At 42.0% G+C, this 26,225-nt stretch overlaps 1 protein-coding gene across 2 annotated transcripts in view; it reads right to left on the bottom strand.

The window, feature by feature from the left end:
- Nucleotides 1-26,225, bottom strand: part of osgin2 (oxidative stress induced growth inhibitor family member 2) — a 34,212-nt gene that overhangs the window by 3,965 nt on the left and 4,022 nt on the right. For both annotated transcript variants that reach the window (XM_048529503.2, XM_048529504.2), the window contains 4 exons: nucleotides 24,531-24,666; nucleotides 14,997-15,133; nucleotides 13,750-13,941; nucleotides 13,370-13,461 (listed from right to left, as the gene is read on the bottom strand). In XM_048529503.2, the coding sequence (XP_048385460.1) occupies nucleotides 13,370-13,461; nucleotides 13,750-13,941; nucleotides 14,997-15,133; nucleotides 24,531-24,597 (488 nt within the window). In that variant the 5' untranslated portion in view covers nucleotides 24,598-24,666. The remainder of the gene's footprint in view (nucleotides 1-13,369; nucleotides 13,462-13,749; nucleotides 13,942-14,996; nucleotides 15,134-24,530; nucleotides 24,667-26,225) is intronic.

Below are 26,225 nucleotides of genomic sequence, written 5' to 3'. Positions count from 1 at the left end.
CAACAACCCACGCATCCCTGAACAATTTAGCATGGCCAATCTAGCTAGCCTGAACATCTTTGGATTGTGGGAATAAACCAGAGTACCCAGAGGAAACCCCTGCAGACACAGGGAGAACGTGCAAACTCCACACAGACAGTCACCCGAGGGTGGAGTTGATCCTGAGTCCCTGGCACTTTGAGGCAGCAGTGCTAACCACTGAGCCACTGTGTCACCCTAACATAGACACATTGAAAACATGTGAACTCCACTAGTAGACATTTTGGGGCATTTGCTTTCCCATATCTATGTATGTTAGTGATCTAGACCTCCTGTGTACAGGATCAGGCCTATATAAAGACTCAAAAGGAAATAGGTAAGTTGGCAGAGTGGGTGGATAGGTGACAGATGAAGTTCAATGTGGAAACGTGTGAGGTAAAACAGTTTGGTAGGAAGAACGTGGAAAGATAAACTAAAGGGTACATCTTTAAAGATGGCTTGGAAAGACAGCCATAGAGTCATAAAGACGTGCAGCACGGAAAAGGACTCTTTGAGTCTGCACCAGTCAAACACAACCACCTAACTATTCTAAGATAACAAAGTGTGAAGCTGGATGAACACAGCAGGCCAAGCAGCATCTCAGGAGCACAAAAGCCGACGTTTCGGGCCTAGACGCTTCATCAGACGTCAGCTTTTGTGCTCCTGAGATGCTGCTTGGCCTGCAGTGTTCATCCAGCTCCACACTTTGTTATCTTGGATGCTCCAGCATCTGCAGTTCCCATTATCTCTGACCTAACTATTCTAATTCCATTTTCCAGGACTTGGCCCCCTAGCCCACTTTATCCATTCTCTCTTCATAACTAAAACTCCTCAGTCCAGGCTCAATCCTAACTGCATTTGAAAAAACTAGGTGGGCTAGTGGCACAGTGGTTAGCATTGCTACTTCACAGTGCCAGGGATGTGTGTTTGATTTCAGCCTTGGGCGACTGTGTGGAATTCACATGTTCTCAACATGTCTATGGTAGTTTCTGCCAAGTGCTCCGATTTCCTCCCATAGTCCGAAGATGTGCAAGTTAGGTGGATTGGCCTTGGTAAATTGTTCGTCAGTGTTCAAAGTTATGCAAGTTAGGTTGTTTTGCCATGGTAAATACAGGGCCTACTCCGGAAGCGGTCAATAAAACATCAAAGGGCTGGAATGAAAATTATTGTGGGCTCATAGGAGCAGTGGTTGTATTCTACGTCAGTAACAACAACATCGGTAATACTAGGAAAGAGTTTTTATATAGACCATATGAGTTAGCTGCTAAATTAAACAGCATAACCTCAATATGTTATAAACAATCGATTATGAATTGAGCTGCATACAAATTGGCATAGGGTACATGAGAGTAGAGAGATAAATGCATGGCTCAAAGCCTGGTGGGGTTGAAGTGGATTTCAATTCATAAGCCACTGACATCAGTCCTGGGAAATTAGGAACTGTACTATTGGACCAGTTTACACCTGAATCCCGCTGGTGCCAGTGTTTTGTGAACCACATAAGCAGGAAAGTAAAGAGCTTTAAGCAAAAGGTATGGGATCAAATTAGAAATATGTGACATATCAAAGAGTCGAGACAAGGTGAGACAAAAAAAATTGAAAAATGGGGAATGACAGTCAGAGAAAGTTAGGAAGGGACAAAGAACACAAGACTAGGTGTTGCAAAGATAGGAAAAATTCTAGGCTCTGTGTCTGAATGTTCTTTGCATTTGTAAGAATATAAAATTTGATTGTCTATACACAAATTCGTTCTGAGTCCCATTAACTCATCACACTCTCATCCTGCTACTGATCCACACTGATTCCCAGTCCTGCAATAGTTTAATTCATAAATTTTCTTCCTTGTCTGCAAACCCTTTCAAGGCTTCACTCCATCCTATAACGAACTCTTCCAATCCTAAACCCCTATCAGTGTCTGTGCTCCTCCAATTCTGGTCTCTTTGTGTATCCATGACTTTAATAACTCCAATATTGACAGGGATTCCTTCTCTCCCTCAGGTGATCGGATTCTCTACCTCTCCACCCTGCTCTCACTCTTCATTTAAAATGCTTCTTAAAGCCTCTTTCTCTGAAGTTTTTGACCATCCATGATAATATTTCCTATTTGGATTGTTAGATTAGGCTCGTGTGAAATGCCTCATTACACTGATGGTTCAATCTTACTGCAAGTGGTTGTTTTCTTAGTCTATGGACTTTTTTGCTATAATATTGCTAATTTTGAAGCCCCAAAGTGAGTTTAGGTGATGAACTTTCAATGATTATCTATGTTCATCAGATTTGTTGACATTCGTTTCTTGTAGTCTTTTCAAAAGCGCACACGATAGGAAGGTAATATGCACGTAAACACAGAGCACACTACCTTAACATGTACCTTATGGTTATTATCAACAAATAAGTTCAATTCATCAGACCGGATTAATTTTGCAAAGGAGCAATGAGTAATGCTAAAAGAATGGAGTCATCCTTAGCAGCCAGTAGGACCATGTAAGCCTTGAATGAATAAAATTTCACAAACAATGAGTGGTAAACATTTGAATGGGGTAGCTATAGAAGTTAATCCTCTCCACGCCCAAATCCACATTTGATGAAATGGGAGTAGAGGATCAAATTAAAATAGTTTACTCTGTGTAATGGTTTTGAAATAATGGCATCTTTTTCTTGAACATTTTACAACACCAGGCTCAACGTTCATGTTCTTCAAAGGAATGCCAGCCCAGGTGTCTCCAGTTTCTGACAGAATGCTGTGAAGGAATGCTATTCTGCTGTCACACGGCCTGAACAGAGATCGCAATGTCAGGATACTAAACTAGGTCACAATTACGGCACCTCAGAGGTCCCAAATCATGGTTTCATTCTTCCAGATGGGGGAAATGAGGTTGTGTATATGAGTCGAGAATGCTTCTCCGTTACATTTCAGTGCTTTGGCAGGAATTCCATCTGCACTGGTGGCCTTGCTGGTTCTCAGTTGTCAGGTGGCCTTTTTACCCTCATGTTGGGCAGGGGTCATGCTGAGATGGCGGTGGCTAGTATGTTGTGGAATATGGTTGAGGGCACCCATATCAAGGACTGAATCTTGGTTGAGGAGATCTTCTAAGATCTTCTTCAAATGAGAACTCACTGCCTCGCTGTTCTTGATTATTTTCCATTATTAGCTCGCAGTGGGGTAGGTCCTTGGCCTGTAGAAGATCTCAGCTGCACTAAAGAACCCAATATGCTCATCGTGTCGATGAGTTGCAGCGCATTTTCCACTACTCATTGTTCTTTGGGGCACAGGCTTTTTCTTTGTTAGACCTCAACCTTTATTTGTCTGCAGACATGCTTTCTTGCCCTCTGCCCCGAGTATAGGTAGGTGTTTCCAGTCTAGGAACATCTTGTGCTTGTGATTTACTCGTACTTGATTGTTCTTGTCAAACTAGTCTTTATGTTTCCTGATAGAGAAACCCAAATTCTCCCCACAGACGCTGTTTATAAATTAATACAAGGGAAGACAGTCTGTGGACATTCTGTTCATTTAGTGTCACCAAATTGACTGTGAAGCGTTGACCAAGTAGATCTTTATTTATAAAATTTTTTGACTCCATAGACATTGAAGGTCCTGTGGAAATCTTTCTGCTGCTGCTGTTGTTTCTGGGCCAGGCTGATCAAGATAGTACACTGGATTAGATTATCATCAGGCCAGCTGTCATCAGATTCTGTCATGGTGTCACTGAGGCAGACTTTCTTTTAGTCGCTCGTTCAGGTGATGTAGTCCAGCAGATGCCAATGTCTGGAGCAAAGGTGTTGCTTTGAGGTCTTGCATTTTTACCTCGAACAAAAAAGAATGTTTGTTATGACCAGGTCATGCTTTCTAAGCATTTCATCAGAAGGATGACTCCTTTGGTGTTTGCTTTGCCTTCACCTTCCTTACTGATCTTTTTTTTTCATATGGGGCGTCCAGTAAATGCTGACCATAGTCATGGTGAACAAAGTCTTTTGTCCAATGGCAATGATAGGCGAGATGACCAGAAACTAAGCTTCGCTGCATGGACAGGGATACATTTTGTCGCACATGCTTCCTTGCCCCTAATCCCTTGCATTTTACAAGCACACTTGTTTGTGGTTCCATGTCAAATCAGAGAAGGCACTTCATAAACAATCAACCCCTCTAACATCAGCAAAGACTCACAGTGCAGGCTACATGCTTTAGAAATGGCCATTTGGATCCTCCCCTTGTACCAACTGCACTTGTGATCCCTGTGCAATTTTAACCTTTGATGTCTGATTCAAGCTTACCCCATTGCTGTAACTGACTGGCTCCACATGTCTCTGTGCTGCTCCCCCTTCCCCTGCTTTTGTAACTGACTGGCTTTGCTGCTTCTGTGTGTTGTTCATGACTCAGAAGCAATGTTTCCCCCTAAGCTAAACAGTCATGTAGTCACTTTAACTTATGGTTTCAGAAGTTCCTGCTGTGCAGACTTCAGAGGCCTCAGTGTAGTGGCAGAAAAAATTAAGAGGGACTGTAGCTCTGAATCTGCTTCTCCTTCTCCTCCTGTAACTGACTTGCTCATGGTCTGCTTCACTACTTTACTCAGCCATATCATCCATCTACTATCCATCTGATCACATCTCGAGTGGCAGTGGCAACACAGTGGTCTTGCTGCCTCTGTCACTTTTATCCCTTCTGCAAGTCTCAGACTGTCCCACTGTTCCCCTGCCCTCCTGTTCTTTAAAAGAATTGAGCAGTAACTCCAGAGGAGTCTCCCTGCTTTCTGCAAGTGGGGAGGTCATTGCAAGAATCTTCCTCAAACACCTTCCTCCAGTGGCTGAACGACTCAACCCAGAGTCACAATGATGATTCTGTCCATCATGAAGCACAGTGGACAAATTCAAACAATGTGCCAAGACTAGCATTAACCTGTATACACACACCTAGAACATGGAACAGTACTGCATCTTACAGGACCTTAGGCCACGATGTTGTGCCAACTTATTAACCTACTAAGATCAAACTACCCTGAATACTATCATCCATGTACCTATCCAAGACTCCCCTACTACTGCCAGCAGCGCCTCTCAAAAGCCTCCAACATTATCAACCTGGAGGGACTGTGAAACACCCTCCACAAATTTGATGGCCTACAAAAATGTATCAGCATGCTTTATCTGCTGCATGATGCAAGCCATGATCTGCGCCAATGTATCCACCACAGACCCAATACATGTGTAACCCAGGATCAAGCAAGCCTGGGTCCTCACGCCAACACTTCTCTCCATCTTCCCCACTGTGACACTCTACGTCATTTCCATGAAACTTCCAGCTGGCATAGAGCTAATCTGCATGGCAAACTGAATACCTTTCAACCTATGCTGCCTTCAGTCCAGAGCTACGGGCACAGTAAGCAAAATTATAAAAGGTCATGGAACTAACAGAACACAGTTGGCAACCACATCCATCATATAATGTGAATTCCAGAACTGCGCACAATAATCTAGTTGTGGCCCTTACCAACGTTTTGGAGAGTTCCAGCATCATATTTCTGCTCTTAAACTCTATGTTTGAACAAATAAAGGCAAGCATCCCATATGACTTCCTAGCCACTTTATCCACCTGTCCTACTACACTGAGGGATCAGTGGACATGCACATCAAGATCCCATAATCCTTGGTGCTTCTCAGGGTCCTACCTTTCGTAATGTATTCGCTTGCTTTGTTTGTCCTACCCAGGTGCACCACCTTACACGTGTCTGGATTAAATGCCATTTGCCACTGATAAGCCTATCTATAAGGCTACGGTAAGGTTATGTTCCTCACCATTTACTACCCCATCAATTATCATTTCTTCCACCAAATTACTACCTTCCTACGTTCAAATTTAATATATACCATGAACTTCAAGGGCCCCAATATTGATCCCTGCAGAATCCCACTGGACATAGGCTTCTATTCACAAAAGCACCCCTTGACCATAACCCTCTTCTTCCTGCCATTCAGCCAATTGTGGATCCAATTAGCCAAATTTCCTTGGATCCCATGGGTTCTTACCTTTCCTATGTGGGACCTTATAAAAAGCCTTGCTGAATTCCAAGTAGACAGTCTTGAATGCATTGCACTCATCTACAAACCTCATTGTAACTTCAATAAAATTCAGTCAGCTTGGTCAGAAATGACCTCGTCTTAACAAAACCATGCAGACTGTTCTTGAGTAATCCCTGCCTCTCCAAATGCAGGTTAATTCTGTGCCTCAGAACTGCTTCCAACAACTTGCCCACCTCTGAGGCAGACTCAGTGTTTTGTCTCTGTTTTGTCAATGTGGTTGCAATTATACAGGCTACCCAAGACACACAAAAGGGGGATATCCCTTTACATCATGTCTGCGACCAGCCTGCACAATACAAACTGACCAAATGTTTGGTGAATTGCTGCAACAGCTTTGAGTAAGTTTTCCATTTACATGGTATAGCATTCCTTCAGATGCGCAATGACCATTTAGGACTTGCTTACCATCAACACTACAGCATCTGTGTGCTCATTTGAAATTGTCAGCCTATACGCCAATGTGCCAATTCAAGGAAGCCACAGAACTCATAAACCTCTGCACTGCAGCACTATATCTAGACCTGCGACCCTTGTGTGAATCATTATTCACTGAACTCATGAGTTCAGCAACAGGTCATTGATTTTAGTTTCAATGATGCTATGTGTGCTCTAAATGTGATGTTGGCATGGGATCCTTCCAGGCCCAGTGCCCACAAATATGTTTATTGGGTTTCAAGAGAAATGTGTCTTTGATGGAGTGATATCCAAACTACTACTGGCTCTCTAATTCTGATATGCAGATCATGTACTTGCTTTGTTTGAACTCGCTGTTATTGTGTGAAAAATTCCTTACAAGTCTTAACTGGCTCCGTCCTGTGATAAAATTACATTTGAAATGGATGAGTCAACTGGGCTCCCTTTCCACAAAGTCCAAATTCAGAAATTGACCACAGCGATCTCTATTACTGTCCACCATAAAACCAGCTTCACTGGTCAGTGTTCCCCCGAGCATTCCCACAATTCCAATCCCAGATTTGTCCACAGTACTCCAAGTGGGGTTTAACCAGGGTTTTGTATAACTGCAGCATAACTTTTGTATCCTTATACTCCAGAACTCTCGATATAAAGGCCAGCATTCCACAAGCTTCCTTGATTATTTTCTGCACCTGTTTGTGACATTTTCAAGGTGAAAGCACCTGAACCCCCAAGTCTCTTTAGACATCCGATGTATTCAACTTCATACCATCTAGAAAGTACCCTAATCTATCCTTCAGTTCAAAATTGATAGCTTTGTACTTGCTTACAGTGAACTCCATCTGCCAAAGTTATGCCTATTCACTTAATCTCTCAATATCCTGTTGTAATTTGATGCTGCCGTCTACTCTGTCTACAATGCCACCTAGCTTTGTGTCATCAGCAAACTTGAGTACGTGTATTTCTATGCCATTATCCAAGTTCTTAATAAACAATGTGAATAACTCATGCCATAATATAGATTCTTGTGGGATATCACTCATCACATCCTGCCAATCTGAGTACCTCCCTATTATTCCTACTTTCTGTCACCTGCCATTCGGTCAATTTTCCAGCATGTCATAATTTGCTCTCAATTGCCTGGACCTCTACCTTAGTTCTTATGTGAGACTTTATCAAATGCCTTCTGGTAGTACATATAAACAACATTCACAGACATTGCTTTGCCCACTACTCAGTTACTTCAAAAAAAATCAGTGAGGGTTGTTAAGACAAAAAGCTTTGACAATTTGTGTTTTACTTCAGCAATATGCAAGCTCCATTTTACTAAATAGATGGTATTTGAATGGCAAAAGTTCTTCTAGTTTTAAACTATGTAATCTTGCAACATTTCTGAAGAAGCGTCTAGGTTTGAAACGTCAGCTTTCCTGCTCCTCTGATGCTGCTTGGCCTGCTGCGTTCATCCAGCTCTACACCTTGTTATCGCTAATCTTCTGACTTCATTCTTTTCATAAATTATCCTAGTTTGGGATTTTCATTTTCTTTTCAAAAATATATTGGCCCCTACTGAGAACATGACCTGTACCAGACATTGAAGACAGCAGAGTAAATTAAGGAAAAAAAAGATTAAAACAGTACCGGTCTTTACAAGTGAAGAAATACAATGATACAAAACGATGAATCTTTGCAGAAGGTCTTTCATCACAGTAGTGGCATTCCTAACTCTTCATTACAGACTGTGGGTTCAATTCCCATTTCAGGACTTGATGGCCACAAAGGTGTTTTATGAACAAAGGAAAACTACTTTAAAAAACACACAGTAATACAAGCAAATGAACAGATGGTCACACTGATCCTCCATTTTGAATTATACAACGTGGTGGGGAAATGAGAGTCACTGCCTTAATTTCAAGGCCAAATGCAACCAAAGTGCGGCAACAACCCTGGGAAAAAAAAAACGGGAGTCAACAGAAGTCAAGGGAAAACTCTCCCATGATTGGAGTCATGACTAGCACATGGAAAATGAGTGTATTGCTGAAGGTCAGTCATCTCATCTCCAGTGCAATATATACAGGAATTCCTCAGGTTAGTGCCCTAGACCCAACAATCTCTAACTGCTTCATCTCTTCCCACTATCATAAGGTCAGAAATGGGGAATGTTCACTGGTGACTATGAACACAATGTTCAGCATAAGTGGCAAGTAACAATTGCCACATAAATGTCATTACAAAGACCATATCCAAACACGTGAAAATCAAACCATCATCCTTTGACATTTAATGGGATTATCATCACTGTATTCCCAATGATCAGTATCTTTAGGTTACCATTGACTAGAAACTGGACTGAATTAGCAATATAAATGGTGTGTACAGGAACAGGTCATAGGCTAGGAATTCAGCAGTGAGTAACTCACCTCCTGATTCAGCAATGTTTGTCCACCATCTGCAAGTCACAAGTCAAGAGTGTCATGGAGTACTCCTTACTGGCCCGGATAAGTGCAGCTCCAATATACAAGAAACTTAGTCCCATCCAAGGCTAAGAGGCTAACTTGATTGGCACCATATCCTCAAACACTCACTCGCAACACTCAACGGCAGCAGTATGAACCATCTGCAAGATGCACTGCAGAAATTCACCAAGGCTCCTTTGACAGAATCTTCCAAACACATAAGCATGTCCATCTAGAAGGACAAGGGCAGCAGATACATGCACCTCTATGTTCCTCTCCAAGCCACTCCCATTCAAACTTGGAAATGTATCGCTGTTTCCTTAGGATCACGGGATCAAAAATACTGGAACTCCATTGTGGGTGTGCCTAGACCAAATGGACTGCAGCAGTTCAAGGTGCCAGCTTACCACCACTTTCACAAGGAAAATTAAGGACAGCAAGAAATGCTGGACTACCCAGCAAAGACCATAAATCTTGAAATTTTTTTTTGAAAATTTGCACAAACATGGGAGTAGATCAGAAAATTGGACCTTACTGGGATCACACCAAAAACATGCACTACCTCCACTAACTGCACACATTGACGCAGCATGCACTTTAAGACAGTTAGGGATGGAAAATAAATGCCAGACTCATCAGCAAAGTCCATATCCCAGAAATGAAGTAAAAAGAAAATGTCAGACCAGTCTGTCATAGAACATAGAACATAGAACAGTACAGCACAGAACAGACCCTTCAGCCCACGATGTTGTGCTGACCATTGATCCTCATGTATGCACCCTCAAATTTCTGTGACCATATGCATGTCCAGCAGTCTCTTAAATGTCCCCAATGACCTTGTTTCCACAACTGCTGCTGGCAATGCATTCCATGCTCTCACAACTCTCTGTGTAAAGAACCCGCCTCTGACATCCCCTCTATACTTTCCTCCAACCAGCTTAAAACTATGACCCCTCGTGTTAGCCATTTCTGCCCTGGGAAATAGTCTCTGGCTATCAACTCTATCTATGCCTCTCATTATCTTGTATACCTCAATTAGGTCCCCTCTCCTCCTCCTTTTCTCCAATGAAAAAAGTCCGAGCTCAGTCAACCTCTCTTCATAAGATAAGCCCTCCAGTCCAGGCAGCATCCTGGTAAACCTCCTCTGAACCCTCTCCAAAGCATCCACATCTTTCCTATAATAGGGCGACCAGAACTGGACGCAGTATTCCAAGTGCGGTCTAACCAAAGTTTTATAGAGCTGCAACAAGATCTCATGACTCTTAAACTCAATCCCCCTGCTAATGAAAGCCAAAACACCACATGCTTTCTTAACAACCCTGTCCACTTGGGTGGCCATTTTAAGGGACCTATGTATCTGCACACCAAGATCCCTCTGTTCCTCCACACTGCCAAGAATCCTATCCTTAATCCTGTACTCAGCTTTCAAATTCGACCTTCCAAAATGCATCACCTCGCATTTATCCAGGTTGTACTCCATCTGCCACCCCTCAGCCCATCTCTGCATCCTGTCAATGTCCCGCTGCAGCCTACAACAGCCCTCTACACTGTCAACGACACCTCCAACCTTTGTGTCGTCTGCAAACTTGCTGACCCATCCTTCAATCCCCTCATCCAAGTTATTAATATGACTTATTTTCTAGTTGAAGTGATTTTTTTCTTCTGAGAATATTGGTTGATAATTAGTTTGTAAATCCTTCCCATGTGGTCAATGCTGAGCAGGACAGATTCCTGTTCAGCTGCGACCATGTTACAACTGCAGCACCACAGTCTCCTCATGTTAAATCATTCTACAGGACGGTTGTCTGCATGAACAATGTTTTTTTTCTAAACCACTGATTTGGCCTCAACCAGAATGTGACTGCATTTAAAGTAGGACCTAAAGGCTCTAGAAAGAATGCAGAAAAGATTTATAAGAATGGTTCCATGGATTGTAGCCATCGCTTAAATGGTTAGACTAAGAAGAACAATCCCAGCTTCTCCAGAAATGATAAGTTTAAAGGAGACTTGATAAAATTGTTCAAAACCACAGAGAGTCTAAACAGAGCAAAAGTCTCTCCAGCAGTGGATGTGTTTCGACCCAGATGGTGCCGATTTAATGGTGATTGGCAGAAGTAGCAATGGAGATTGAAGAAAGTATTTTTAATACAGTGATTAAAATCTGGAATGCACTGCTTAAGGATATAGTAGAGGCATTTTTGACTGCAGCTGTCAGGACAGAATGGGGTAATCACCAAAAGAGATACAAGGACAAAGGACAAGGAGGGAAGGTAGGCAGTGAGTGGGGTGCACAACTAGATGAATCATTCCTGCAGAGTGTTGGCAGCAATACAAAAGGCAGAATTTTGTTTTGCATTTGTAAGCTTCATAACTGGCAAGTGGGTGGTTATTAAAAATGTGATACCTCAATCCACAGAATCAGGACAAACTAACTTTTGGTCCAACATCTCATTCTCAAGGAACGTTGGAGTGTCTGTTGCCACAGAAGAACGGAGTTGCAGGATGGTTCCAACACAGAAAGGAAACCATTCAGCCAGTCAAGCCTGTAGTCCCTCTCTGCATGAGGTATTTAGGAGTTCCGAGAGAATTCAAAGTCATGATTGAATCAGCTTAGACTAACTTTTCAGGCAGTGCCTTTAAGATTGTAACTACTCAGTGCAGAAAAATAGATTTTTCTCTTGTGCTGTTGGTTGTCTTGTTGAACACTTTAAAATCTCGGTCCCCCGGTTCTGCACCTTCTGCAAATGAGAATAGTTTCTCTCTATTTCCCTTTGTGCCATCTGTATGGAGAACAGCTTGCTAAAGTCACTAGATAACAATTCAGGGGATGACTTTATCATGGGGTTGTCCTTTTTCACATTTGAATTTCTGGAATTTATAGTGCTCAGGCAACTTAACAGGTGCTGGACAAGGAAGCATGGGCTCCATAGGAATTGGTATAATGGACCTTCTCCTTCAGCCCTCCTGATGAACAGAAAGGTTACACGTAATGTGAACTGCATCTAGCCAGGCCGATGCCAGCACTACCTACTCTGGTTTTTAGCACAGCAGCCCGCAGGCAAAAGGAAGCCGAATTCAAATAAGCTGCAAGCACACGTGTAAAGCAGCAAATGGAAGCCTCAAACTCTCAAAAGTCCGTTTGGTTAAGAGAAACAATTAAAGCTTACCTGTTGGGGTTGTCTTAGGTTAATTGCCAGCCTGAGGGAGGTTCCAGGTGCAAACCTGAAGAAACTAATGTTGGGTGTCCCCATATCTGGGTGCCTCAAAGGCAAGTTAAATGGCTCAGAGCTCATTAATCTTTATGTTTTTGGTCTGTGCCTACTGAAGCCAAAGCTTAGTTCTTCACCCCTCCAGAAAGTTTCCAAAGTTATGAGGCATTGTAAAGAAGGTTGAAAATAGCTAGATTCATCCCTCTTTCTTACTTCGCCCATATATTTCCCAAGCACAAAATAAGCGAAATCATTTTTGCAAAAATAATAACTTGGATATTCTCCAATATGGCCAGTTAATATCCAGGCTCTGATTCAAACTGCAAATTGTCTGCATCAACTGATAAATCATCATCACTTTGTCCTCAACTACAAAGCCCTGACTTCAACCTATTCTGAAGTTTACTCAAGCAGCCAAGACAAGAAAAAGGAATATAATTCCTATTACAACTCTACTCAAGCTTTCAGTTAATGAAACAGCATACCCAAGGCCGGATAAAATATTCTCCAGGTGCGAAAATACCAACCTCCATTACCTAAGTCTTTACTAATGCCAGCAAACCTTTCCAGTGCATATTTATCCACCCTTAATTGTAACAATTTAATTCTGAATATGACTGGAAGGCTTTCTCAATTATAGTAGCCATTCCATTTATAAAATATTCAAAGCACTAGCTTCTGACTGATGATGTAGACCATCAGGAAAATCCACATATGTAAAATTCTTTCTAACTTAATGCTTCAAAGTAAAATGTATGTTCCTGGAATCTCCAGCATCTGCAGTTCCCATTATCTCTAAAATGTATGTTCCGTCAGTTTTAAACTATTCAGGTTTGAAATAGCTTTCTCTTTGTACTCATGTTTCTCGTGAGAAGGAATATGCAGCAGTCAATTAAGGACTTCAGATTTCTGAAGAAGCTTACAAACTGTTGTCTAGCGATGTACAGTTTTTAACAGTTGACAAAGCTTTCATTTCCTATTTCAGATCTATCTCCACCAGATACCCCTATTTACCGGCAGCATCTGTGGAGGGAAAACAGAGTTAATGGTTCGAGGCCAGTGACTCTTCTTCAGAACTCTGGATATGAAACACTAACCCTGTTTTCTCTGCAAAAAATTTGCCAGACCTGCTGAGCTTCTCAAGCGATTTCTGTTTTTGTTTCAGATTTCCAGCAGTCACAGATCTGTGCTTTATTTTACCTCCATTTACTGTTGGTCCAATCTTTCAATTTCAGTCCAGGTAACTCCATCCAGTTGTCTAAGCTAATTGTCAGCATGGATCTTTTCATTACCTAAAAACAGGCAATAGGTTATTTTTACCGGGAGACCATGTGGGCGACCATAGTGCAGATAGCACTAATGTTTAAAAAAATGCATGAGATCAAATAAATAATAAAGTAATCAAATTATTACAAAACTTTTGTGTGAACTTCTGTGCGCGGAATGCTATCTTATAAAATCTACTCATTTGCTATATTCCCATTGTACCCTAAGCAATTATCTTCCACTCTCATTAGGATAATATAATCATCATTCAATTTCTATAACATATTATGTTACACAGGAAATAAGATACTAACATGCCATGCACCACCAGGCAGACCTTTCCCAAGCACCAAATGAGGAATGCACTTGTGTTTTTCTAGCTTCCACTGCAGGACTGATGGCTGGTCAAACCTAATGTCTGCATCAGGGTGAAGAAGGGTATCAAAGAGAAGGGCCACAGGGTTGGATGACCTGCCTTCAAGACCTTCAGATAAATATCCCAGATCCTGTAAGAGGGAAAGTGGTATTAATCATTCGTAAGAGCCCTGAGATAATGGCATGTTGTTATTTATTCTTATACAATTATTCATAATATACTCTGGCACATTATCCTCATAACTTCTCCTCTGTCGAATATTAAAGTCTCTGCTAATCAATTTATGGCCAGGACCAAGAAATATAACCAGTGATAACTAGTCTTCTCTCAGTCCATATCAAGGTTAATGTTTCTTATTCATTCATGGGATGTGAGCATTGTTAGATGGGCCAGCATTTATTGGCCATGACTAGTTGCGCTTGAAATTGGTAATTGTTGCTCTACGGCATCGTGTAATATCAGTGTTATAACTGCACCACGTGCCAGCCATGTAGTGCAAACACATTGTACACTCTTCAAGCATGCAGCCACATCTCAACGTCTGAGGGGAGTAGTCCTCAGTCAAGTCTAGGTAGACATTCTTCAGTCCTGGGTTCCAGCATTGCAAGTCAAGGGCAGATGCCCCTGTCAATCCAAGGGCTTAGGTTTGGGATTGGACACTGTCAGTCAGTCACTTGGTGTGATCAAGCCCAGGGAGTTCCATACCTCTAAAATTCAGGAAGGGTGTCACATTTGGCCTTGTAGTTCCATTTGATATGCTCCTTAAATTAAAACCAATGTTTTTCTCTTATTTGGGATAAGGGCATCAGTGGTTGGCCAGCATTTATTGCTCATCCCTAAGAGTGAACCACATTGCTTTGGTTCTGGACTCATATGTAGGCCAGACCAGGTAAAGATGGCAGATTTCCTTCACTAAGTAACATCAGTGAAACAAATGGGTTTTTATGACAATCAACAATAGTTATACGGTGACATAAGGCTAGCTCTTAATTCCAGCATTTTATTGAATTCAAACGTAACCATCTGCCATGGTGGAATACAAACCCATGCCCCCAGAACATTAGTCTGAGGTTCTGGGTTACTAGCTCAATGTTGTTATCACAATTCCAGTAGACCTAAGAGAACTAAACTAAACAGAAATGCAATTTAATGTACAAATGCACAATTTGCTGACATCACACTGACCTGATCTACAACAGAAAGATGCCTTCCCTCTTCCAGCTTGCCATGAAGGATTGGATTTGGATGGACAGCTCCTGATGCCACGTATGGTCTATATCCAGACAGCAGATAGGAAAGACATATTCCAGAAGGACCATTTCCTGGATTAATGATTTTAGTAACATTGTTATGTCGATATAATGTTTCTAAAGACACATTTAAGAAAAAATGAAACCAGATTAATTTAACCCACCCAATAGTTTGCCAGTGATCAGTGTGGCTAAGCCATATATTTATTGCCTTATGATTTTACTCTGCATCAAAGTCAACAAAATGTAAAATTGTGGAAAATGTGAAACATGATAGTTTTCCTGCCAAGTAGGTTAATTTAAAATAACCCCAAAAGACTTTCCAGATTGACATCTTCAAATAACTTTTAATTGTTCAAAACCTTAAATTAGATCAACAAGAATATAAATGCAAAAAAAAATTGTTTGTGGTTTAACTGTAAAAACAATTAAACTTTCTCTATAATCAAGGATTAATCTGTTTCAAATAAATACTAATCCAGGCCGGGCTACTCATACAAATTGGGTGGCATGGTGACTCAGTGGCTAGCACTGTTGCCTCACAGCACCAGGGACCTGGGTTCAAGTCTAGCCTTGGGTGACTATCTGCGTGGTGTTTGCACATTCTCTCTGTGTCTGTGTGGATTTCCTCAGGGTGCTCTGGTTTCTTCCTACAGTCCAAAGATGTGCAGGTGAGTTAGATTTGGCTCTGCTAAATTGCCTACAGTGTCTAGGGTGGGAAATGCGGTGATAGAATAGGGGGTGGGTCTGAGTGAGATGCTCTTTGGAGGGTCATTGTGGACATGAATGGCCTGCTTCCACACTGTAGGGATTATATGAAATGTAATTTACCCTTAATTTGTGAAGGCAACAGTTGACAAGCTTTGAATACAAGATCAACTGATCTCCAAAGATATTTTCAGTCAATGTGCACCATTTTAAATAAAATGTGTCCCTTGATTAGCCATAACATTGAATGTGAGGCTGCGTCAAGGTTGTGTACTGTTTAAAAGTTTTGTTTGATTTATACACAGTAAGTGATGTCTCTAGCAAGGCCAGCATTTATTGCTCATCCCTAATTGGAGGGAGGGCAGTTAAGAATCATCCACATTGCTGTGAATCTGGAGTCAAATGTAGGCCACACCAGGTTAGGATAGCAGTTCCCCTTCCCTACAGTACATTAGCAAACCGGATGAGTTCTTACAACAATTGATATAGCTTTATATGGGGAGCATGAGTTCAGCTCGCTATTCCTGATTGAATTCAATTCAAATTTCACCATCTACAATTGATGGGATTTGAACTGATGACAGTGGCCTGGGGTTTTGAATTATTTAAACTGTGAATTTCCCTCTACACTTTTGCCTCCCCACCAAACCAATCGAGCAAGCTGCTTTGTCTTGAATGGTATCTAGCTTCTTGAGTGTTGTTAGAGCTGCATTCATCCAGGCAAGTGAGGAGTATTCCATTATACCCCCCAACTTGTGCCTTGTTGGCTTTTGGGAATCAGAAGGTCAGTTACTAGCTGCAAAATTCCTAACCTCTAACCTCTAATTTTTGATCAATGATAAACACTCCTCTCCCTCTCAGCCCTCTGCTTGTTTATAGTGGAGGATTCAGCGATGGTAATTGCATTGAATGTCAAAGAGAAATGGTTAGAATCTCTTGTTGGAGATGGTCATTGTCTGACACTTGTATGTCACAAATATAACTTGCATTTGTCAGCCCAAGCATGGATATTGTCCACATCTTGCTGCATGTGGAAATGGACCTCTTAAGTATTTGAGGAATTGTGAACGTGAAAGTCATGTAATGATCAGTGAACATCCTCACTTCTGACCTTATGTTGGACAAAAGTCATTCACAAAACAATCAAAAATGGTTCAGCCTAAGACATTGCCCTGAGGAACTCCTACAGAGATGTCCTGGCCTATATAACTTTTATTTTAGTTGAAGTCAATATTTAGACAAATGTATCAAACCAAATCAAAATGACCTCATGGAACCTTTATAAATGATTTGCATAAATGATTTCCATAATTTCCTTGCAGAGATCCATGTCACTATAGTTGATGCTTATATTCATTTATAGTTTCCTCTTTCCTATACCCAACCCATCCTGCAAGAAACTAACTAGTTCAGATCAAACATCTACTGTACATCCAAACTGATCTTAATTTCCATTGATAGAAATGAAAATTAAAAACAGGCACTGTCTAAAAGAAGAAACTGTTTCAATCTTATCATTTTTCAGCAAGTCAATTTGCATTAAAATTATCCCCTGCAAAATCTCGTAGCAATGCCTAGAGGGCCTGACAGAAGCCACTGTCACAATTTTTACATTATTCAATTAACATGAGAAGAACATAATAAGTTTTCCGTTGTTTCTCCAGTAGGGCACAAATTCTCACAGGATCTAAGAGATTGAAAATTGATAGAATAAGGATTCTAATAGTGAATGGTTTACAGTAGAACCTATATGGTAAGTTTTAAATAACTGATTGTTAAACAACAATAAAGCTTTTTCTCTTCAAGATGATGGTAGTATTGCAGATGTCTTGAATACAACAGCAAGGAAGTTATAAGGGAGTTGTACATAGAACATTAGTGAGGCCACAGCAGGAGTACTGAGTGCAGTTCAGGACACCACACTATAGCTAGGATGTGAATGTATTAAATAAGGAGCAGAAGGGAATCATCAGGATATTGCCTGTGCTGGAGTGACTCAGCTATGAAGAGACAGTAGATAGACTGAGATTATTTACCTTACAGCAGAGAAGGTGGAGGGGGAATGGAGGTGGTTTAGTTGTACAAAGTTCTGAGGGGCAGAGACAGGGTAGTTAGGTTGAAACCTTTCCCCTTAGGAGTAGGATTACAGTTTTAAAGTAAAGAGGAGGAGGGTTTGAGGAGATTTGAGGAAAGATTTGTTTCATGTGGAGGGTTATGGGTATGTGGAATTCACTAAAGGATGGCAGAAGCAGGAACCCACAGTTAAGTACTATTTAGAAGAGCACTCAAAATGCAATAGTATACAAGGAGCTTATTTCTGATTGAATTTTAAGCTCTGCAGAACTTCTCCCAACCCCTAACTGCTTCAAGGCTGCTAATAACAGCACATGTGCTGTTGTGGACCTCTTCCCTGTCTCTGCCTGCTACTGGCTCCTCTCTGTCTGAAGTCAGCAAAAGCCTTAGCAATCATCTCCCCAGGTGGCTTGTTAGTCATTTAGTTGAAATCACATGACTTCTTGTAAATTCTTCATTGAATTCAATGTTCAAAATGACATTGTAACTTCAAAAAAAAGGTCAGATCTTCACAGAACTGAAAAACTAAAACTCATGTGTTCTCCAGCTTAGAACCAATGTTCTCAAATAATAATGAAAATATGTTATGCATCTACAGAAGAGAACAGTTAACCCATTCTCCCACATTTTAAAGCAATACAACAAAACTGGCACTTCATCACCTTAGATCAAATGAACTTTACAGTTAAGTAATTTTGAAATGGTATACTTGAAATAATGCTACAGCTAATTTAGCCATCATATTCTAACCACAACATTCCTGTTCTTCTTTCAATTGTGCCCTGGGATGTTTATCTCCCACCTGAGATGACAGACAGGGCTTCTATTTAGCATTTCATCTGAAGGACAGCATCTTTTAACAGTATAATTTTCCCTGTGACACAACTGCTCATGTTTCTAAAATCTGACTGGAAGCAGATTCTGTTCTGATTCAGAAGTTAAATTGTCAGCACTCAACCAAAGCTGATAAACAAGAATGCGCACTTTGATGTCACCTTTTAGACACTCCATTTATACTTGGAGTTGCAGCTGAAGAATGACTTTATAATTAGTTACTGATGTGGCAAGATACAGAGACATTCTGCACTCAGCAAGATCCCACAAATAGCAATATAATACATAACTTGGTGATTATTCACACTTGGGGAAAAGAACTGCTGCAGCCATAGCAGAACAAGTGATAACAAAGTAAGAAATAGGGAGAGAGTGCAGCTAAACACGTGGCTACAGGGCTGGTGTAGGAGGGAGGGCTTCCATTATGTGGATAATTGGAGCACATTCTGGGGAAGGTGGGACCTGTACAGTAAAGACAGGTTGCACCTGAACCGGAAGGGCACAAATATCTTGGGAGGGAGGTTTGCTCGAGCTGTTCAGGATGGTTTAAACTAAATTGGCGGGGAGTAGGGAACCGGATTTGTAATTCAGAGGATGAGGAATTCAGACTTCCGACTGACATAACAGGGAGCAAGGTTGTTAATAAAGAAATGCGGTCGATGGAGCATAATTGTGGACACAGAGATGGTTTGAGGTGTGTATACTTCAACGCTAGAAGTATCAGAAATAAGGCGGATGAATTTAGAGCATGGGTCAGTACTTGGAACTACGATGTTGTGGCCATTACAGAAACTTGGGTAGAGCAGAATCAGGAATGGTTGTTGGAAGTTGTGGGATTTAGATGCTTTAAAAGAAATAGGGAGGGTGGTAAAAGAGGCGGGGGAGTGGCGTTGCTAGTCTGGGCTAGTATAGCAGCTACTGTAAGGCAGTTTGAGAATGATATGTCTACAGCGTCCGTTCGGATTGAGGTCCGGAACAAGAAAGGAGCAGTCACTTTGTTGGGTTTTTTTTTACAGACCCCCTAATAGTTGCAGAGAAGTGGAGGAGTGGATTGGGAGGCAGATGCTGGAAAGGTGCAAAAGTCGCCGGGTTGCAGTCATGGGTGACTTCAACTTTCCAAATATTGATTGGAAAAATTTTAGTTGTAATAGTTGAGATGGAGCGGATTTTTTCCAGTGCATTCAGAAAGGATTACTGACACAGTATGTAGATAGACCAACACGAGGACAGGCCACTTTGCATTTGGTGCTTGGCAATGAACGGGGCCAAGTGTTAGACCTGTTGGTAGGAGAGCATTTTGGCGGTAGCAATCATAACTCTGTTACTTCTACAATAGTCATGGAAAAGGATAGGTACATAGAGCAGGGTAAGGTTTATAATTGGGGGAAGGGTAATTACAATTCTGTTAGGCAAGAACTGGGTAACATAAAATGGGAACAGATGCTGTCAGGGGAAAAGCACTATTGACATGTGGAGATTGTTTAAGGAATACATACTGCGTGTGCTCAATATGCTTGTGCCTAGCAGGCAGGGAAGATGCAGTCAAGTGAGGGAGCCCTGCTTCTCAGGAGAGGTCGAATGACTGGTTAAGAGGAAGAAGGATGCTTATGTAAGGTTTAGGAAACAAGGAACGGAAAAGGCTCAGAGGGATACAAGTTATCCACGAAGGAGCTGAAGAAAGGGCTTAGGAGAGCTATAAGGGGTCATGAGAAAATCTTGGCAGATAGGATCAAGGAAAACTCCAAGGCTTTTTTCACATACGTGAGGAATAAGAGAATGACTAGAGAAACGGTAGGGCTGATCAAGGATTGTAAAGGGAATTTGTGCACGGAGCCTAAAGAGATAGGAGAGGTTGTCAATGAATAATTTTCTTCCGTATTCACAACTGAGAGGGACCTAGTTGTAGAGGAGGACAGTGTGAAACAGGCTGGTAGGCTAGAGGAAGTTGCTGTTAGTAAGGAAGATGTACAAGGAACTTTGAGGAAGTTGAAGACAGGTAAGTCCCCTGGGCCTGATGGGATTTATCCAAGGATTCTATGGGAAGTGAGGGAAGAGATTGTAGGACTGTTAGCAATAATCTTTTCATCCTCACTGTCCACAGGTATAGTGCCGGAAGATTGAAGAGAGGCAAACGTCATTGCATTGTTCAAAAAAGGTAATAAGGATAACCCTGGAAATTGCAGGCCAGTTAGTCTTACGTTAGTGGTGGGCAAATTATTGGAGAGGGCTCTGAGAGATAGGATTTATAATCACTTAGAAAGGCACAGTTTGATTAGTGATATTCAACATGGATTTGTGAGGGATAGATCATGCCTCACATACCTTATTGAATTCTTTGAAGAGGTGACCAAACACGTGGATGAAGGTGGAGCAGTGGATGTGGTATACATGGATTTAGTAAGGCGATTGATAATGTTCCACATGGTAGGCTCATGCAGAAGATAAGGAGGCATGAGATAGGAGGAAATGTGACAGATTGGATTCAGAATTGGCTGACCCTTAGAAGACAAAGGGTGGTAGTGGACGGAAAATATTCAGCATGGTGCTCAGTTACGAGTGGTGTACCACAAGGATTTGTTCTGGGTCCTCTTCTATTTGTGATTTTTGTAAATGATTTGGATAAAGGAGTGGAAGGGTGCATTAATAAGTTCGCAGATGATACAAAGGTGGGTCACCTTGTGGACAGTGTGGAGGGCTGTTCTAAGTTACAAAGGGAATTGATAAGAGGTAGAGCTGGGCTGAGAAGTGGCAGATGGAGTTTAATCCTGAAAAGTGTGAGATGATTCATTTTGGAAGGACAAATCTGAAAGCAGAATACAGCGTTAGCGGAAAGATTCTTGGCAGTGTGGAGGAGAAAGGGATCTTGGGGTTCATGTCCACTGTTCCCTGAAAGCTGCCACCCAGGTAGATAGCTAAAAAAGTGTGGAGCTGGATGAACACAGCAAGCCAAGCAGCATCTCAGGAGCACAAAAGCTGACGTTTCGGGCCTAAACCCTTCATCAGAGAGGGGGATGGGGAGAGGGTTCTGGAATAAATAGGGAGAGAGGGGGAAGCGGACCGAAGATGGAGAGAAAAGAAAGTAGGTGGAGAGGAGAGTATAGGTGGGAAGGTAGGGAGGGGATAGTTCAGTCCAGGGAAGACGGACAGGTCAAGGAGGTGGGATGAGGTTAGTAGGTAGGAAATGGAGGTGCGGCTTGGGGTGGGAGGAAGGGATGGGTGAGAGGAAGAACAGGTTAGGGAGGCAGAGACAGGCTGGGCTGGTTGTGGGATGCAGTGGGGGGAGGGGACGAACTGGGCTAGTTGTGGGATGCGGTGGGGGAAGGGGAGATTTTGAAGCTGGTGAAGTCCACATTGATACCATTGGGCTGCAGGGTTCCCAAGCGGGGAATATGAGTTGCTGTTCCTGCAACCTTCGGGTGGCATCCTTGTGGCACTGCAGGAGACCCATGATGGACATGTCATCTGAAGAATGGGAGGGGGAGTTAAAATGGTTCGCGACTGGGAGGTGCAGTTGTTTATTGCGAACCGAGCGGAGACTTTCCATATTAAGCAGAGGTTCACCTGCACATCTGCCAATGTGGTATACTGTATCCATTGTACCCGGTGTGGCTTCCTCTACATTGGGGAAACCAAGCAGAGGCTTGGGGACCGCTTTTGCAGATCACCTCCGCTCAGTTCGCAATACACAACTGCACTTCCCAGTCGCGAACATTTTAACTCCCCCTCCCATTCTTCAGATGACCTGTCCATCATGGGCCTCCTGCAGTGTCACAAGGATGCCACCCGAAGGTTGCAGGAACAGCAACTCATATTCCCCACTTGGGAACCCTGCAGCCCAATGGTATCAATGTGGACTTCACTAACTTCAAAATCTCCCCTTCCCCCACTGCATCCCACAACCAGCCCAGTTCGTCCCCTCCCCCCACGGCATCACACAACCAGCCCAGCTCATCCCCTCCCCGCCAGTGCATCCCAAAACCAGCCCAGCCTGTCTCTTCCTCCCTAACCTGTTCTTCCTCTCACCCATCCCTTCCTCCCATCTCAAGTCGCACCTCCATTTCCTACCTATTAATCTCATCCCAGCTCCTTGACCTGTCCGTCTTCCCTGGACTGACCTATCCCCTCCCTACCTCCCCACCTATACTCTACTCTCCACCTATCTTCTTTTCTCTCCATCTTCAGTCCGCCTCCCCCCCTCTCGCTATTTATTCCAGAACCCTCTCCCCATCCCCCTCTCTGATGAAGGGTCTAGGCCTGAAACGTCAGCTTTTGTGCTCCTGAGATGCTGCTTGGCCTGCTGTGTTCATCCAGCTCCACACTTTGTTATCTTGGATTCTCCAGCATCTGCAGTTCCCATTAACCCAGGTAGATAGAGTTGTTAAGAAGGCATGTATGATGTGTTAGCTTTAATAGACGGATTGAGTTTTTTTAGATTAGACTCCCTGTAGTGTGGAAACAGGCCTTCGGCCCAACAAGTCCACACCACCCTTTGGAGCATCTCACCCAGACCCATCCCCCATAACCCACACACCCCTGAACACTACGAGCAATTTAGTACGGCCAATCCACCTAGCCTGCACATCTTTGGATTGTGGGAGGAAACCAGAGCACCCAGAGGAAACCCACACAGACACAGGGAGAATGTGCAAAATCCGCACAGACATCGCCCTTGGCTGGAATCGAACCCGGATCCCTGGTGCTGTGAGGCTGCAGAGCTAACCACTTATCTACCGTGCCACCCACTAAGTTCAAAAGCCGTGAAGCTATGCTCCAGTTATACAAGAGCCTGGTTCAGCCACATCTGTCCAGTTCTGGTCGCCTCATTATACGAAAGATGTGGAAACATTGGAAAAAGTGCAGAGGAGATTTACCAGGATTGCCTGGAATGGAGGGAAAGTCTTACGAGGAAAGTTTGAGAAAGGTAGGGCTTTTCCCTTTAGAATGAAGGAGGATGAGAGGTGACTTGATAGAGGTGTACAAAATGATCAGAGGTATAGATAGAGTAGACAGCCAGAGACTTTTTCCTCGGGTGGAAGTAGCTATTATGAGGGGGCATAGTTTTAAAGTGAGTGGAAGTAGATATAGGGGAGACATCAGAGGTAGTTTCTTTACTCAGAGAATGTTCAGTGCGTGTATATGCAATGCCGGAGCGGGTAGTGGAATTGGCCTCATTAGGGGCATTTGAGTAGCTATTAGATAGGCATATGGATGATACTGTCAGGTAGGGGTGGAGGTTAGATAGACCTTAGGATGAGGGTGAAAGTTTGGCACAACATCATGGGCCGAAGGGCATGTACTGTGCTGTACAATTCTATGTTCTACAAGTGGTGTATGGTTAGATGTCCTCTATATCGTAACTGTCAAAATCAGATATTCCAACTGACCTATTAAGCTGAAGGCTGTGATGCAGCGACAGTGTTGGTGCTGAACTATTGCACAGCAAATTAAAAGTCATCCCATCCTATATATATTTATTCATGTTTTTATAGAAAGAGGACTTCAATTTTAGGGATTTTGGGAGTTCAAAAGAACAAGCATTCTTTTTTAAAGCATTATACTTCACGTTATTGTTATTTTTACATTATATATTTTGTTGTCTCATTGCTTATATATAACATTGCTTTTAAAGTGTATTTAATCAGTCAGATTTTGTAATATAATTAGTCTTTTTCATTGTTAATTTGACATCTGTATGTGTCTTTTTTAAATGTTGACTCAATGTAGCTGCAGTAAGAAATAAAATTTGAATTGAATCTGAATAGAACACCTTTATATACAATTACTTCTGAATGGCAGTGTGCACAGATTCATAACAACCATGAATATTTATGTTAGAAAGGAAGAAGGAACTTACCTATAATCGTGACAGGTATATTTAATGAGAGGTCTCCAAGTAGAGTACTTTCTTCCAGAAATGGCATTGCAATCTTTCTGAAACAATAACTAAATAGTCCTGCTTCTATGGTTTCATTTTCTGTATCCAGGCTTATCTGTTGTAATTCAGATGAAGTGAAAGTAATTAAGATGTTTCAATCAGTGCATTTTCTTACTTTAATAGGCAAGCTATATTCTTTTACACGTGTGCAAATTTGCACTGTCAAAACAAATTTCATACAACTAAATTAGTGCATAGCAATATATATTTACAATCTATATTCATTACAATGTCAATCCATTCAATGCTGAACTACTTGCACCCATCTTCAGCCAAAGGGCTGAGTGGATGATCCATCATGTCGTCAGCATCACTGATCTCAGTCTTCAATCACTGAATTCATTGTAGTTAGTATCAAGACAAACCTGAAAGCACTGGATACTACAAACATTCCTGCAAAATTACTGCAAATTTGTGCTCCAGAACTTGCCAAGCTATTCTAGAACAACTGCAAGAGTGAAATCTACTGACAATGTGGAAATTTACTGAGGTATTCCCTGTGCAAAGAGCAGGACAAATCCAATCTGTCCAACTCATGATCATTGTGCTGGAAAAGATCAACAATAGTGCCATCAAGTTGTACTTGCAAAGAAATAAACTGCTCACTGATGCTCCGGTTAGATTCCACCAAGGTTACACAGCTCCTAACCTTATAAAAGCCTTGATCCAAGCATGGACATAAGAGTCAATTTCCAGATGTGAAGTGAGGGCTATTGCCATGACTTCAAAGTAGGATTTGACCAAGTGTGGCGATGAAGAACCCTCAAAATCTAAAAGCATCGTCCAAGCTAAAGTGGCTCACTTGATTGGCAATCCATTCACCATCTTCAACATTCACTCCCCTCAACATCAGAATCATATACACTTCAACTAAGACAACCCTCACTCAATAACCTCTGTAAAAAAGCCCAGCTGTCCAACCTAACATCATAAGACAACTGATTTAATTTGGGTGTCAATTCAGTAAACCTCCTCTGAACTGCTCCAATGCACTTACATCCAACCTTGAACAAGAACACCAAAATTGCAACTAGTATTCAAAATATGGTCTCACCAATGCTATGTATAACTCTCTTCTAGCTGACCTGTTTACAGCGTTTAGTACTGTTGACCACACCAGAATGTCTAATACCATCTTTTGTAATCCATCTGGGTGTGACTGTTTTTGTCTAGCTACATTCTCATCGGTTTCACTGCAGTCAAAGAATCCCTTGCAATTATTTCTCTTCTTCCACCTACATTGTACTTTCGTGTCACTGTAGTACAGACGCATTTCTAGGATGCTGGCAGATCAATAAATGCAAGCCTCGCCATACCTCATGAACAATTTTTTTAAAAAATCATGAATGCCCTGTATTTAGCTTTCCAGAAGGCATGTGCAATGGTGTCAAGTCAAATGTTATTCGAGAAAATAAAAACTCAAAAGTGTAAGGGGTGACACATTATCATGGATAGAAGACTGGCTGGCTAACAAAAGACAGAGAGTATGCATAAATGTGACTTATCCTGGTTAGAAAGATGCAACAAGTGGTGTGCCACAGGCATCATTGCTGGGTCCTCAACTGTTCACACTGCATATGTATATATATATATGACTTAAATGAAGGTATGGTT

The sequence above is a fragment of the Stegostoma tigrinum genome, chromosome 5, assembly GCF_030684315.1.
Source record: "Stegostoma tigrinum isolate sSteTig4 chromosome 5, sSteTig4.hap1, whole genome shotgun sequence".
Lineage (NCBI taxonomy): Eukaryota > Metazoa > Chordata > Chondrichthyes > Orectolobiformes > Stegostomatidae > Stegostoma > Stegostoma tigrinum.
This window is presented reverse-complemented; position numbering and strand designations above follow the sequence as displayed.